Raw genomic sequence first — 15,767 nt, forward strand, 5'->3', positions numbered from 1 at the left:
AAGAGACTGAAGTCCAGAGGTGGGGGGCAGGGGCACAGATTCTCAATGAACACGCCGCTGCCCCGGGCCTAGGTCACTTGTTAGAAATGGAGACCCCGGGCCCGTCCACAGAAACTGTGATTCAGTAGGTCTGACAGCAGACCTGGGAGCCTTCCTCTTTCGCCAACACTCCAGGGGGGTTTGGATGTGGGGTCTGTGGCGTGTGCCCTGTGGGATTCTGTGAGGCTTGGACAGCCAAGGCTTGGAGTGCTTGGGGGGACCGGGGGGCCCAACAGCACAGACAGAGGCCCTGAGATGGCACCTGGGGCTTTAGGGAACGGCCCTGGACCAGCCTGCGTTGTGCACAGAAACCACTTGGGGACCTTGCTCAGGTGCAGATTCTGACCCCGGAGGAGTGAAGTGGAGCCCGAGGGTCTGCGCTTCTAACGAGCTCCCAGGTGATGCCCCCGCTGCGGGTCAGTAGACGACACTTTGCGAAGCCGGAGCCTTGAGCAGGGGTTCTCGAACTTCAGCACACATCCCTATCGCCTGTGGGTGGGGGCCGGTGAACACAAATTGCCCCCTCCTCTCCCCATTTCTGATTGAGGAGGTCTGGGGCTGGAGGCTGTGCATTTCTAACAGGTTCTCGGGTGCTGCCCAGAGACCCCACTCTGAGAACTACTGGCTTCGATGGTAAGAAGTGAAACGGCCCGAGGGGAGGATGAAGCAGAGGAGGCCCAAAGCTGCTCTGCGTGATACAGACACTTGGCTTTTGCCTCCATAGTGCTACTGCCCTGTTAAATTCTTAGCAGAAGCTTGTCTTCCTCTGATCTCCGGCTCTCTCTGGAACGCTGGGAAAAACCCCAGTGAACTGAGGGTTATGGAAAATTGATTCCAGCTTAACTGAAAAAGCCCCCTGCTTAGCAAATTGAAGTCTCCTAACTACTTGATTTTGTCCGCACCCCCACATGTTCCAGGAGTACGACCAACTGCCGTGCGGGAGCAGGTTCTCCTGTGGCCTTTATGTGGTTCCTGCCTCCACCTTCGAGTCACGGGTGGCAGCTGCCAGGGTGAGGGAGCTGGTTCCCGGGTTTTCACAGGAGGAGTGATCCGTCCCATCCTCATGTCACCGCCCACGGTGACTAAGCGTCTCCACCTCCTCTGAAACCCTCCCCGGCCTCTCCTGGGAGCCCCACCTTCCAAGGACACGTGGCCGGCCACCCTCTGCCCGGATCCTCCCCCTGGCATGGTCGGCATCCTGACCATGACTTCTCTCTCATGTGGTGGTTTACCACCTGCCTGCACTCACACCTCCCTCACAGCCTGTAAGCGGCCTGAGGTCAGGGCCTGCACCTCATTCATCGTGGCAGCTCTTATTTCTTCTCCAGAGACCACTTTGCCCCAGGGAGTCTTGTCTATAAAAACTTAGAAGCGCCCATCCGCCACTTTCTGGTTTGGAAAATAGAGGGGCCATCCCGTATCCCAGAAACCTGTTAACTCGCTGCTGTCTGAATAAATACTCTGAGCTACAAATCCTCTTCTTCCTCTCGGGAGCACCTAGAGAAAACAACTATGTCCTGGTAGGCTTGTCTCCAGGACCCAGGCAGCCACCCATTGGACGGGGGCATCTGCTACTGTGTGTGTGCCTGGCGGCCAGCGGGGAGGGTCGAGGCCTCTTGATCTGCATGACTTCACGTTCACCTGAACCTGGCCCAGACCTGCAGCCCCGGGGTGGGGGGGTGGGCAGGCAGAGAAAATGATAAGACATGAGGAGGGACTTTCAGACTGAGAGTGCAGGCCAGTAGGGTGGTGAGGGGGGATGGGTGGGGATAAACAGGTGGCCCTGAACCCATCATCTACCTGACTCTGTACTTGGGTGGTGAGCTCGTCTCCTCAGCCAAGCCTCCCTGCCTGTCCTCACTCCAGCCCCACTAGTGAGCAGGAGGATGCAGACGGTGGTGACCGTGATGGACAGAGACATGGGTGGAGAAGAGCGAAGGGAGGGCTGTATTGTGTGGCTGGCGGTGTGAGCTGCGGGGGACAAGTAGCTAGGCTGGCTGAGGACAGAGCCCAGATCTCTGCAGGACAACTCAAGGGAGTGGCTTCCGGCATTTCCTCATCACGACCCACGGTGAGAAATACATTTTTACATCACAACCCAGTACACGTGTCTGTGTGTGTACGTGAAACCGAACTAGAAGTCACAAAGCAGCATTACCATGCTACAGGTGACGCAGCCCATCACGCTCTGGCCTCAACCTTCGGATCTGATCTGGCTTCAGGGCTCGTTAGTGGGTCACAGCCGGCAACTCGAAACAATCTGCCCTGCCGTGCCTCGGGAATTCCAGAGGGCCTTTGGGGCTTAGGAATTCCTGCCTAGTTCAGTGCTCTCAACCACCCGAGCACCTGCTGAATGGCAGACACGTTGCTCGATGCTGGGTGGGGATGGGGAGCAGAGCAGCTCCGAGAGGAGGGTATGGAGACATCATACACACAGACCAGACGACTCTCAGTACAGGGGGCGGCAACGGGGCCACCAATGCTACCCAGATACACGACCTGAGCGCACTCAGCTCCGGCTGGGCACCAAGGAGCAGCACCGTGACCTGCTGGCAGCTGGCATCAGAAAGCAGACACGAGTGTCCCTGTCCTTCCTAGCCCATCCCTTCCCCCTCTGCGAACTGCAACCCTCTCTCCTCTCCCCCAGGTTCTGGCCCAGAGTGGAGGAATATCGGGCAGCGGCGTTATCCAGAAAGCAGGAGATGAAAGGAGTCGACCTCGACCCCTCCCAGGGTGCCGCAAGCCTCCAGGGCTTCCAAGGGCCAGGCTGGAGGTATCCTCAGGGGCAGCCCCTTCACACCGAGTCTCCTTGTGCTGCACTGGGGGCTTGCTTCAGAGCTGCCTGCTCTCTGCTTGCTGAACTAAAGCCTAAAGGCAACTCACGCATCTCAAATCTATTTCTCAGGGAAAAACAGTTTCTAACACCCTCTGTGGGCCCTGAAGGGGAAAAATATGTCACTCTTAAGGCATCCTAAGCTCCTACTACAATTATCCCAATGAGATCCTGCAGACGAGCTACAGCTGGCAAAAAGTGCAAAGGTATTTCCGTAATGAAGGACTGTGTAGCCCTCACCTTCCTCACTGATTAAAGCCCTCCTCCATCCCGCCGGGCTCTGAAGACTGTGGCCTGGCCCTCACGCTGTTTTGGGGAGTTAGAAGCAATCTAAGTAACTAGGATAGATCAGAGAGAGAAAAAGGAAGCGAGGAGACTCCAGCAAGGGAACAGCAGTTGCCTCCATGTGCCCCTTCTCTCCATCTGGGGGGCACGTGGGAGAACCCCCGAGGCCTCCCGCAGTGGAGCAGGCCGTGGCCCAGTCGAGCACCTCTGGGAGCTGTTGCGCACTTGGGGGAAAGCAGGGGCCTCTGCCGAACAGGGGCAGTCCCCAGCATGTCCATATTCCCCGGGCCTGGACCCAGGCTGGGCAGCAGGATGCTCTGTACAGGTGGAACTGGCTGGGAAACAGCCCAGGGGTTGATGTCTCCCTTGGCCAGATATACCACATACCCCTGGCCATGAAGGCTAGGGGAAATCTCTTAGACCTGCATTTCTACATCTATCAAATAGGCCTTGAGCCTGTGCATGAGCATTCTTGGAAAACTGTAAGGAGCTCCCACATGTAGTTATTACTGTCACTTTACAAACAGGAAGAGATATCTATACAGGAGAATGAGTCAAAACAGCCGATCTTTGTTTCGGGAACGGTCGCTGCTGAGGGATCTGGGTGGCCTGGTGGGAGGGGAAGGAGTGGGAGATCTGTACCACCCTGGACTGCTCACTTCGTACTACAGCCAGACAGAGGCCCCCACACCCTGCTCCCCTGCTGAGGGCAAAGCTACCTTCTGGAGTGGGGGTGGAGGGAGAACCTCCGTTTAAAAGCTGGGAAGAAGCTGAGGCACAGAGAGGTGATGGGAGTCTTCCAAGGCTGCGGTCAGGAAGGGGGGAAGCCAATGGCCAGGGCCTGTCCTGGCCTGCCTGCCTGCAGCTATGAACCCAGTTCTGGTCTCCGCATCAGCTCGTAGGAGCCCCTCTTTGGTAACCGCTCCGTTCAGTAAGTAGCAGAAGGAAACAGAGGCATTAGGAATGGCCTTGAAGAACAGGAGGCAGGGGAGGAAAGGCCCAGTGAGGAGAGCCTGCTGAGAAGGAAGGGCTTAGGGCAAGACCACAGTCAGTCACACCAGCGCAGGAGGGAGAGCACCTCTGGGCACATTCCTTCCACCTAAAGACAGCACAAGGGCTTAAGGGACTGGGGAGCCACCTCGGGGCCAAAGGCACTCAGGGATCCTGGTCTTGGGAGGGAAAAGTCCAAACCAGAGTGCATCCCCAGGGCCTTCCCAGGGACCAGACAAGGAACCCCATCCTAGACACGGAGCCAAGTCTTGTATACTCGACCTGGCACTTCTGGAGTCTCACTGTGCAACCTGATGGGCTCTCATGACTTCTCTGAGCCTCAGTTTACTCATCTGTAAAAGAACGGATTCCAAACCTCAGAGGTTACCTGGTCCTGACCCCCCGCCCCGGCCAGGGTCCTGCAGGCAGCATCCCCGACAGAGGGGATACTCAGCACGTGCGGGAGGCAGGCGCTCTCCATCCAGCTCCAAACCACTAGAAAGCTCTTGCTTTTAGTCAAATGGCATAATGGCTGTGAAAGCAATTACAGAAGTAAAAGCAGAACCAGAGGGGGTTATTACTGACACTGCCAACATCAGATGTGACGTGAGAGGGCCCGAGAAACAGGGCTGAAGAGGGGCTGAAGAGGGAGCCAAGGCAGCCAGATGAGGGAGCCGAGGAGGAGGGCAGAGGGGCCCTGGTGAGCAGCTGGAGAGGATGCCCGGGGGAACTGCCCACAAGGAGGAAAGGACCACCCGCTGGGCCTGCCGTGTGCAGAAGGCACTCTGAACCCAGGGCGGAGACCCTCGGGTTCCCTGGGGGGAGTGTAGGCGTGCAACGTTAGGCACAGAGGCCCTGCTCTGAACACATTTGCCTGGCGGCCCCTGCTCACTACCAGTGAAGAGCTCACTGTGGAGTCCAGGGAGGGAGATGGGGAACTTAGGTGGAAGGAGATGTATATAAGGTTCAAGCCGGAGGGTCTGGGAGGCAGCCCAGACCAGCAGACGGAGATGCAAGAGAGAGCTCGTAGACCGGGGTGGCCCGCTGGTTCAGGGAAGGCTGTGAGGAAGCCCAGGCCTTCTACCTGCCAGGTGTGCAACCCAGCCCCAGCAGGTGGCAGGGCCTCAAAATGGTTCCCTTCCCGGGCTCAGTGCCCCGTGCTCAGGTGTCTCAGACTGGAAGGCTCACCCTGGCCTTTATGTCTGTGCAAGTCTGACCCCGGAGCCCCATGTCTGTGCCCTGTGACCCCGTGAGCCCCTGCGGAAAGGGAGGGCAGAGGGAGGAACTGCAGACAGTGGGAGGCGCGGGGCCCACACGGCCGGGGCCGCTCACCCACGATGTCGTTCTCCTCCAGGTTGATGGTCTCTAGAGCTGGCAGGGTAGTGAGCTGCTCGGGGAAGTCACGGAACTGGTTCCGGGAGAGGTCGATGGCCTTGAGGTGCTGCAGGGTACTGACCTCGTTGGGGAGCCGGTGCAGGAAGTTCCCTTCCAGGCGGAGCTCTGCCGTGTGAGGAAGGAAGAGAAGGACGGGTGAATGGGGGCAGATGACAGGGACAGCGGCACCTGGGCCAGGAAGGCAGAGAGGCAACCCCAGCCATGGAGGCAGACCCCTCAAGGGGCTTGCCGCATGTGTGCACAGGAGGAGGGCCCGCCCCACCATGCCAGCTGGGCTCCCCGCTTTGGGATCCAGAATGGAAGGCTCTCCCAACCAAAGCGTGGCTTAGACAAAGGGTCAGGACGGGCTGGCTCCTCGCTTCCTCAGACAAGGCCTCAACTCTGGGCGTCGAGAGGACAGGTCCCTGGACACACCCACACCCACAGCCCAGCTGAGGGACACCACTTTCTACCACCCTCCCTGCTCAAGGAGCAGCCAGGGGCAGCCAAGGTCTTTCTATGTCACGTGACCCCACTCCCCTATTCAGCCCCAACTGGCCAGATGAGCGTGGGTTCCCACCTGACAGCGGCTGCTCCGAGAGCCAGCCAGTGACCCATGCAGGAACCCGGGAAGAAGGTGAGCTGGGCCTATGGGAGTCCCTCCCTTGGGGATCTGGTTAAGGCAGGGCTGGCCATGGTAGAAGCCGAAGCTGAAATGTGTTCTACAGAGAGAAGCCTTGGGAGGTCCTGGGGGGCCCTGGGCAAGGACAGGCATGAGGGGAAGAAACCAAGCGTCAACGGGGAGGTAGCATAACGCAGGGCTTAAGAGTGGGGGGGATCGGGGGTCCCCACGGCCTGGTTCAAACCTTGCCTGAGAGTTGTTCACTCAGTTATCTAACCACATTAGGTCTCAGTTTGTTCATCTACAGGAAGGGACTAATAATAGTAAGTGCCTCACAGGGTTGTTGGAGGCTTGAATCCGGGAGCATGGGTAAAGCACCTGGCATGGTGGCCGGCACAAAGTTCGCATTCACATGCCCTGCTATTACCATCACAGCACAGGGCTGTGTGAAGACCAGGCATACGCCAGCACATGGCTGGCACATGTAGGTGCTCAATTAACATTAGGGAAGGACCTAAGGGAGCAGCGGAAGCCGGCTGGCGGCTGGAGTGTGGGGGAGACCGAGAAGCAGAACTGCCGTGAGCCCAAGATAAAGAGGCTGGGCCAGCGGAGGCCTTGGTTTCCGGGGCTTTCCCAGCCCCTGTCCACACGTGACCTTGAGTGAGCCCCTCCTTTGCTACGTGACTCAGGTGAACCCTGTCATCTTGTCTCACCTAGAGGAAACCGATGCCCAGAAATGCCAAGTGACCTGAGGAATGACCTCAGCTCTTCTTCCCAGGGCCAGCTTTGTGGGTCTGTGACCAGTGCAATCACATGGGGTCCTAGGTTCAGGAGGGTCCCACACCGGAGATCGAACTACCTTCAAAGTCCTAATAAATTTATCCTGGAATCTGTGTCTTACAAAGAGCCAGAGTCATGGGGTGTCAGGTCATGCCTGGTCCTCTCAGCAGCCTGCTCTTCTGCCTCCGGTGCCCCAAGGCAGGCTGGTCTTCCCCTCTTCACCCCTGCTCTGCAACTGTGTGAGCTCTCTGTCCCCGGCAGGGGCCTGGGCACAAGGAACATCAGCCGGGCACATGCGCCCACGGCATCTCGGCTGGAGCACGGTGCCAGCTGTCCCCCACACTCCCTGCCCCCCGGCTGGCATCACCAAAGTATGTCCAGTGGGTGGCAGCTGGAGGATGAGTCTAGGCAGGAGGGAGCCTCTCACCCACCCCGACCCAGGTTCGAACACATCCCGAGGCTGAGGTTTAAAGATCCTTCAGCTGCCTGGCTGCAGCTCCCCACATCCTGTCCCCGGCCAGGACAAAGCGTGGAGGTCCAGCGTGCTGTGGGGGCTGTCAGGCCTGAAGGTTCATGTGCACGTGCCCTGCATCATGGGGGCAGGGACACCCTAGACGCTGACGAGAGGCTGCACTTCCTGCCTTCCTCCTGACAACCTTCCTGAGTCTGGCTTGAATTCGTCCTCCTGGCCCACGAAAGGCCCCCTCTAGAAACGAGTCACAAAATATGAATTGTGTAATCTTACTACACACAAGTTAAATGCTCTGATACGCACATCTAAAACTGGCCTTGTACTGCATAAAGATGGATGATAAGGGGCGCCTGCGTGGCTCAGTTGGTTAAGCTACTGACTTTGGCTCAGGTCATGATCTCACGGCTGGGGAGTTCAAGCCCTGCGTCGGGCTCTGCGCTGACAGCTCAGAGCCTGTAGCCTGCTTCGGATTCTGTGCCTCCGTCTCTCTCTCCCCTGCCCAGCTCGTGCTCTGTCTGTCTCTCTCTCAAAAATAAATGAACATAAATAAAAAGATGGTTAAAATCCATGCTAATAATTTAAAGTTTTGATTGCTCTTTAATTAGAAGGACATTAAATAGCAAATAAGAAGTACCACGACACCCTGAGAGAGACCTCGGAAAAAAGAAAAAGCTTATGTTCCTTTAATGGTTCCTTTAATGGCACTGCTTTCTGAAAGAGGATCCTGCGTTTTCATTTTGCACTGGGCCCCACCAGGCTGGCCCTGCTCCTCCCTCCGTGCTCCACGCTCCTCCCTCTGACCCTCCAGGATAGAGCCCTGAGCTGTGGGGGATGAGCTGCCCTCAGGTGCCAACGCCTCCTCCCAAGGTTTGGCAGTGAGAGCAGAGCCCCGGCCCATGGGCTCTCTGCACCCACGCCACCCGCAGGCCCCTGCTCTGCCACGCTGGGCCTCAGGCCGGCAAGAACTGTATCTGGTTCATCTTGTTCCCTACGTCCAGCCCTCTGAGGGGCACCCGGTGGTCGCTCAGAAAATACTTGATGCACAATGACTCTTCCCACCCCTCACCCAGGGAGCAAACAGATAATGCAGAGGGCCTGGCTGGCCTGCCTCTCATTTTCCCACCTCCAGAGAACCACCGCTTGTCACCCACAAACTCCGCACCCCCCTAGCGGCCAGGCTGTTAGATAACCACACCTTAAACCAGAAAATGTCCCTATTCAGATCACAGTTATAAGGCCGCTGTGTTGGAAGAGAGGCGGGAAAGCGTCCAGTCCAGTGCTTCCCGGGCTTGCCTCTGCCGGCCACGTCGAGCATGCTGCTTTGCACTTGTAGTCTTCTCTTTCCAGAATGTTCTTGACCAGTATATTCGCAGTGCTTGTGCACCATTTCATGTGTGTCCTTGCTCAAATGTCACCCTGTCTAAAGCAGGGTGCTCTCCCCTGCAGTGTTTACCTCCACAGCAACCATCATCACCTAACTCTGCTGACCTATTTGTACACTGGCCACCTGTCCACAAGAATGGGAGCCGCACGACAGCGGGGCTTTGCTCTGCCGTAGAGAAATGTCCACAGCATGGCACCCGGTACATGCTGATTACTCAGTATCTGACCAGTGCACGAATGAATAAATAAACGATTCTGAGTATCAGCCTCCCGATTCTGCCAAACTTCCATTCCACTTATACATTGTTTTTTCTCAAACTGAGTTGTTCTTTGTTATTACATAAAAATGGGAAAAAAAAAACATTACTTTCCAGAAGAACAGTGTTATTCACTTCTCCCTGGAGGCTGTTGCCAAATGAGGGATCTGGGCCCCAGGTGCACTTACACCGGCGGAGGGGTGTGTGGGGAGAGCATCCCAGGCAGGGGGGTGGCTGCCTCATGAAGTGTCTCCGAAGCCACCTGCCTGCAACGGACATTTGTTCTCAGACGAGAACTGGCCCAGTTTTCCCGGCTGTTCAGTTCCTGTTGGGTGTGTTTCCCTAAGCCCCCCTTTTCTAAGAACGTGCCTGCTACCCTCTGGGCAGTCTGGCTGCCAGCGCACCCCCATATCCCCCACTCACAGTCCAAGTGCGGGTGGGGCCTGCAGTGGGCCACTCAGGGAGCTGGTCTGGCCTCCAAGGGGCCGCTGCTGGCGACGAAGAGGGCAGTTTTGAGGGCACTGCTCCATTTGCCGAGCTCACTGGCAGGTGCCAGTCGGTGTTATGCACGGGGAGGTGGCCAACGTTCTCAACTGTCCCCAGGTTTGTTTCATTGCCGTGGCAGGGAATGCCAACTCTGGGAAAGCTTCCTCACACCTGGGCACTGGACCCTGCCTTGCTGCCGCATTCCTCCGGCAGACCTCACCGGCTGGGCCACACCGGTGAGATCGGGGTACAGCCCCGCCCCCTCCCGTGGCTAAGTGACCATATGGCACGGGGGTGTGACAAAGCCAGGCTCTGGGGCCTGGTGTTTGTGGGTTCGGAGTTGGACTCCGCCCCTTCCAGACTATGTGACCTTGGGCAAATTGTTTATCTACCTCTGCCTCAGTCTCTTCGTCTGTAGGATGAGGACAGTACCGGACTCTGCTACAGGGCTGCTGTGAATTTAGTGAGTTAAGGCACGAAAAAGGCTTTGAACAGTGCTAGGCACACAGCAAGTGCTATGTAAGTATGTGAGACAGATGGGTAGGCAGACAGTTAGGCAAACCATGCCGGGTACCTGGTGAAGGCAGTAATCCAATTAGTAATGAGTTGCCTGCTAAGCTCGTATTCCTAACTGCCCAAACGTGGGCTTGGAAGAGAAGAGAACGCCCTTCGCCTGAAGCTATAGTGAACACAAGACCATCCTCTCCTGCTTCAGACAGCCTCTCAGGGTCCCAAGGCCTCTGGGGAGCAGGTGTCTGGAGCACCGACCAGTGGGGAGCTGACAAGTACAGTCCCAGCATCACAGCCGCACAGCACACGAGCTGTCAGGGGACCCACCACCTGCTGGCCCTGTCCCTTTATACCCCAGGGCCAGACCCCACAGCGGGGGGGGGGGGGAGGCAACTGGGACAACTGCTGCGGTGGGTGGGAAAGAGAATCTTCCCTTTCTTGGCTTTGTAATCCTGAGTCTTTGACATGTTCAGGACTGCTGTTTAAAAAAAGCCTTTTATCAAACCCTGCGGGGTGTGGGTCTAACGACAGCCCCAAGATGGCTGGGTACCGTGCAAAGCATCCACCGCTACAGACAGCTTCCGAGAGCCTTGCAGGAGCCTGCCTCCCTGTGCAGCCTGCACAGTCAGGGCCCGTGGGTGGGGTGCTCCCTGGGGGTCTTAGTGGCCTCACCTGGCACCCCACCCCCACAGCCTGCTCCCACTGCAGGAACCCCGAGGGAGCATCCCTGACTAGCAGAAGCCTCACTTGCCGGCCGTCTCTGCTGCTCAGCATGAGAACACGCTGCCATCAGTCAGTCGGGGACGGTAGAGACGGGCCATCTAGTCTAGGAAGGTGAGCTGCAGGAAGGCTCCGCCCAGTGCCCCGAACACAAAAACTGAGGGGTACAGCCAGTCTAGGAAGCCCTCAGCCGTCGTTCACCCCTTTTCAAGGTAGCAACGTGGACATCATTACTGAGGCTAGTTTAGGGGCCACGACATCCTTGAACGGAGGTATCCAGAATGACCAGAGGGGCTTTCTTTCCTGCACTTCAGACAGGTTTGCTTCGTAAGCTGGTGGGTACCTGCTGCTTACGTCCAGGTTTGAGGAGATCATGCTGAGGATGGCAAGTAGGTATGTGTGTGGCCCGGCTCCAACGTCTCATCGATACAGCCCAGGCCGAAGAGGCAATGCTCCTCTGCGGTGGGTAACCAGGTACTGCTGGGCCAGGGAGAGAAGGAAGGGGCCAGAGGAACCCAGCAAACGGGGAAGCAGGCAGAGCCGGCTGAGGTGCAAGAACCCCAGGCAGGCAGGTGGGCGGTGTCGGCATGGTCCACCAAAGAGGACACGGAAGCGTTAAAGTTGAACTCCAAGGAAAAAGACAAGTGAGTTACCAAACCAGGACCCAAGGCCGGGCCAGAGACCCCTCGAGGGCCAGGACCCCTGAGGTGCATCCTCGTATCCTGTGTGCCCAGCACAAGGCCTGACACAGAGAGGGCACTCGGGAAAGACTTGACAAGAAACAAAGGAACTGCTGTAGGCTGATTAGGCCAGAAACTCCTCAAATGCTTCCCGCTGCTCCCAGCCTAGCACAGGGCTAACCCCGCAGCACGGTGTGCATGAATGTGAGCAGTCAGGTGTAATCTGACAGGAGTGAGTATTGCCCTTTTCCAGAACAACCAAATGGAGGCAAAATGGAAAGTTACGAGGGTCAGAGAGCTTAGGAAGAAGAGCCCTCCGTTCAGAGCGGTTCTTGAGCAAACCTTTCTGGAGGCAGGAATGCCTTGTTGGGCTTGTACTTTTTAATTAACCATGCTGGGTGATGGAGCAGTCTTGGCCTTCTGATACCTGGGGCATCAAAATGTAGGGACTTGACATTTTGTAAAGCTTGGACGAATGAGCCTTTCATGGATCTGTCACGGTCTGAGCCTCTCCAATCTCAGCCATCATTCTCTCCATTCAACACTGCTTATAAAGTCTTTTGCCTACCCTTTTGGAGGCAGCCCATGATGTTTTTGGAGCTAGATCCAGTATCAGATTTTAGCTGCCCCACTTACTAGCTGTGTGACGGTGGGCCTATCACCAAACCTCTCTGAGTCGCTTCATCTCGAAAAAAATGAGATGATAAAACTTAACCTCTGTGTTGCCAGGAACACTGAAGGAGGGGATATGTGTATAGCACTTGGCATGTGGTGGGTGTTCAATAAACACTAACTCTGTCCTTTCCTAAGGTGAAGGAAAGAGAAAGGACATAAATCATTTTATAGAAGCGTGGCGGCCTGCCCAGGGTGCCTGGGAACTGGAGCGAGCAGAGGTTTGATTAGGGGCAGGTCTTTGCATCTACTGGACCTGGAAGTACTGTTCAGCAGTTCTGGGCTCCACCTCGGGCAGAGGGGGTTCCTGTCCTGCTCCTCCCCCAGCCCTAAGAGGAGTGGCTGTGATCTCACAAAAGCCTCTGGGCGAAGTTCACACTAACAGCATGCAAGGGAAGGGGGTAGGCAGAGCTCTTGACTCACAGCTGGAGCAAGATAAAGAGGTGCAGAGAAAAGCTACTGAATAGCAAGAAAGAGACCCGGCGGGACGCACTGAGCAGTGGTGAAAATGACATCAGTCTGATGAAAAGCTTCCCCCACCTGGTGGTGGTGAAGCCCTGGGCTGATCTTCCTCAGATTCCGCTCCCCCGCGGCCCCACCTAGCCTTGCCCTAACCTTGGTGTCTGGATGCCCCCCACCCTGCCATTCCCTGAGGAAAGGGGACAGTCATCGGATCTCCCCGTTCCCTTATCTGCGAATCTCCCAGAACACAGGGGGCATCTGTGCACAGACCCTGCATGTGCTACTGTGGAGCTACATGCTGGAGGAAAGTCACGGCCCAGTCCTCAATCGCTACTGAAGGTGGCAGGGAGCCTAGCCCTGGGCGGTGCTGATAGCTTTCACAGAAACCAGACGCTGTGCCAACTGTAACTCCAATCCTTGTTCTAGCCACTGAGATTTGGGATTATTTGTTCCTCATGCGAGACTGGCCTACCCTGACCGGTACGGCTGGTTTACCTTTAAATGTATTTTCTGCTTACAAAGGCAGTGCATGCTCACCGTAGAAATACAGACATCACAAAAATATGGAACACAGAAAAATGAAAATTGTATGTGTTTCCACCCCTAGGGAGTACCAGAGTTGTTTGGAATTCAATCTTCCATATTTTTCTGTGTACGTACTAACAGATGGATGGACAGATGGGTAGACTAATGGATGGACCAGCATTGTTTAAAAAAACAAAAAGGTAGGGGCGCCTGGGTGGCTCAGTCGGTTAAGCGTCTGTCTATAGCTCAGGTCATCATTTCACAAGTTCAATCCCTGCATCAGGCTCTGTGCCGACAAGCTCAGAGCCTGGAGCCTGCTTCGGATTCTGTCTCCCTCTCTCTCTGCCCCTCCCCTGCTCATGCTCTCTCAAAAATAAATAAAACATTAAAAAACACAAATGCAATCATAGACTATGTACTCTTTTGAGACCTGCCTTTTTCCTTCAAGAGAACTTAGGCAGCTTTCCAAGTCATTGCTTGGTGCATCCTCTGGAGATCGCTGCTCTAAAGATTCAGACTTGTGGATACAAAATCACCCCCTAGTCCCGGCTTCATGTTCCCCAGGGAAGGCTGCTCTCTGAAGTCTGTCTCTTCAGCAACAGGCTCCCAGAAAAGACTCAGCTGCGAGGAGGAGGGGCTGGATCTGTCTGAAAGGCGGCCTCTCTCACAGTTCAGAAACTTTTCTGAAGAGCAAAAGTTGTAGAGGGAGTAGCAGCTGGGTGGGCAGGGCTCATGCCCTTGGCGTTCAGGTCCTTAACTGCAGCAAGGTCATCAACGAGGCTGGACTGAACCTTGGCAGGGAAGGGGAGACTCTCCATTACGGAGCTTCAAAGGGAACCCAGAGGCTCCCTGGTCTGCTGCATTCGGCACGTGCTAAAGCGCTCGGCTTGTGGGGGAGGGATTCTAGGGAAGAGCTCTTCTGCTGGACACTAGAAGTGTAGCTCCCTGGGTATGGGGCTTCTAACAAAAATGAATAATGGTAGTTAACGCCTATGGACGCTAGTATGTTCCGGGTACTTGTTCTAAGGGTTTACAGCCAAGCAGCATTTTCATTTTATCATAACCTATTACCCCCAGTTTGCAGAGAGAGGAAATGACTTGTCCAAGGTCGAACCCCAACCTCTCCCCCCAGATATTTGACTTTCCTCTCCCAACTCCCAATACCAGGGTTTGAACCCCAGCCACACCCCCCAGAGGAAGTGGGCCATTCGCGTACCCAGCTTTTTCCAGGGTGGCATCCTGAATCTCTGCGACATCTGTTCTCAGGGTACTCAGCAAACCTGTTTATGTCGTGCTGACTGAGGGAAGGGGGCAGAAGCCGGAGGGGCTGGTTCTAGTCTACCTCCTCCTGTGTCCGTGGGCCCTCCCTCTCCCCGGACAGCCCTATGAGGAGGTCTTCCCTGCCCATTTACAGCAGGGATGAGAGGATGCCCTGAGGGGGCTGTGAATGGCAGAGGTGCTGTGTGATGTGTGAGTCATTAAGCACCCCCTAGGTGCTCAGCCCAGCACTTGAACATGAAAAAAGGATAATCTTTGGCAAGCAAAAGCATGCAATAAATGGAATTTCTGTGAGGGAGGTACAATACCCATGGGGCTTAGTTCTTGGATTCTGGAGCCTTTATGGGAACCAAAATTGAAAGCGAACTTTAAAGCAGAAACAGAAAGGGAAAATCACGAAGAAGGTGGATGCAGCTGGGACACATGACTTACGGGAAAGTCACTGAGACACAGTGATACCAAAACAGCCTTCACTCTCTCACTCAGCACCTCCCATATGGCAGCTCCTGCGTGATTGTGGGGGAAGTCATGGCGAACACTAGTTCCTTCCCTTAACAATTTACACACCAACGGTGGGGCCGGGGGGGGGGGGGGGAGGGGGTGCGGTGGGTAAGGAACAAAGACAAATAAGGAAAGAAGATTATTTCAGATTGCTAGGAAGGTATTTGTGACCAGAATGAAGAATGAGAAGGAACTAGTGTGTGAAGAGTCCAGGGGAAAGCTATCAGGAATAACAAGTACAAAGGCCCCGAGGTAGGAAAGAACTTGACACATCTGAGGAACAGAAAAGGGGTCAGTGTGCCCAGAGTGCGGAGTGCAGGGAGAAAAGTGGTAGACGTGAGGCTGCAACCAGGTGAGGCAGGGTCTGAGACACCGGGAAGATAGTGGGTTGACTCTTCGTGAGACAGGAAGCCACGGAAAGCATTTTGGGAAAACGTGTGCGCGTTTTGTGTGGACTTTGTATCCCTGGGAACTTGCCGAACGCGTTTACGAGTCCTAGGAGGGTTTCGTTTTTGTAGATTTCGCGGAGTTTTCTATGCGGCAATCATGCCGTCTGCAAACAGGGGCGGTTTTATTTCTTCGCTTCCAATCTATACTTTTATTTCTTTTTCCCGTCTTGCTGCAGTAGTTGAAACTTTCAGGATGAGGGCAGACATCCTTGCCTTGTTCTCAAACTTACAGGGAAACAAACGCTTCATCGGTAAGTCTGATGTCAGCTATAGGACGTTTACAGATGTTCTTTACCACCTTGAGGTACTTCTCTTGTTTGCCTAGTTGGTCAAGTGCTTCCTTTTTGTCAACAGAGAGAATCACAGGATTCTTCTTTGTTAGCTTTTGATAGGATGGGGAACACTGACTGGGTTTTCAAATGTTGAGCCAAACTTGTACCTCTGGAAAA

The 15,767-nt window shown here is 55.4% G+C and overlaps 2 protein-coding genes across 4 annotated transcripts in view; both read right to left on the reverse strand.

Moving 5' to 3' along the window:
* Nucleotides 1-15,767, reverse strand: part of LRRC20 (leucine rich repeat containing 20) — an 87,129-nt gene that overhangs the window by 20,370 nt on the left and 50,992 nt on the right. For all 3 annotated transcript variants that reach the window (XM_019444426.2, XM_019444425.2, XM_053888556.1), the window contains one exon: nt 5,480-5,647. In XM_019444426.2, the coding sequence (XP_019299971.1) occupies nt 5,480-5,647 (168 nt within the window). The remainder of the gene's footprint in view (nt 1-5,479; nt 5,648-15,767) is intronic.
* The window catches only part of PRF1 (perforin 1), a 261,612-nt gene that overhangs the window by 14,914 nt on the left and 230,931 nt on the right, over nt 1-15,767 (reverse strand). The gene's annotated exons all lie outside the window — the stretch shown is intronic.

The sequence above is a fragment of the Panthera pardus genome, unplaced genomic scaffold, assembly GCF_024362965.1.
Source record: "Panthera pardus isolate Hobbes unplaced genomic scaffold, ASM2436296v1 HiC_scaffold_22, whole genome shotgun sequence".
In the NCBI taxonomy this organism is placed as follows: domain Eukaryota; kingdom Metazoa; phylum Chordata; class Mammalia; order Carnivora; family Felidae; genus Panthera; species Panthera pardus.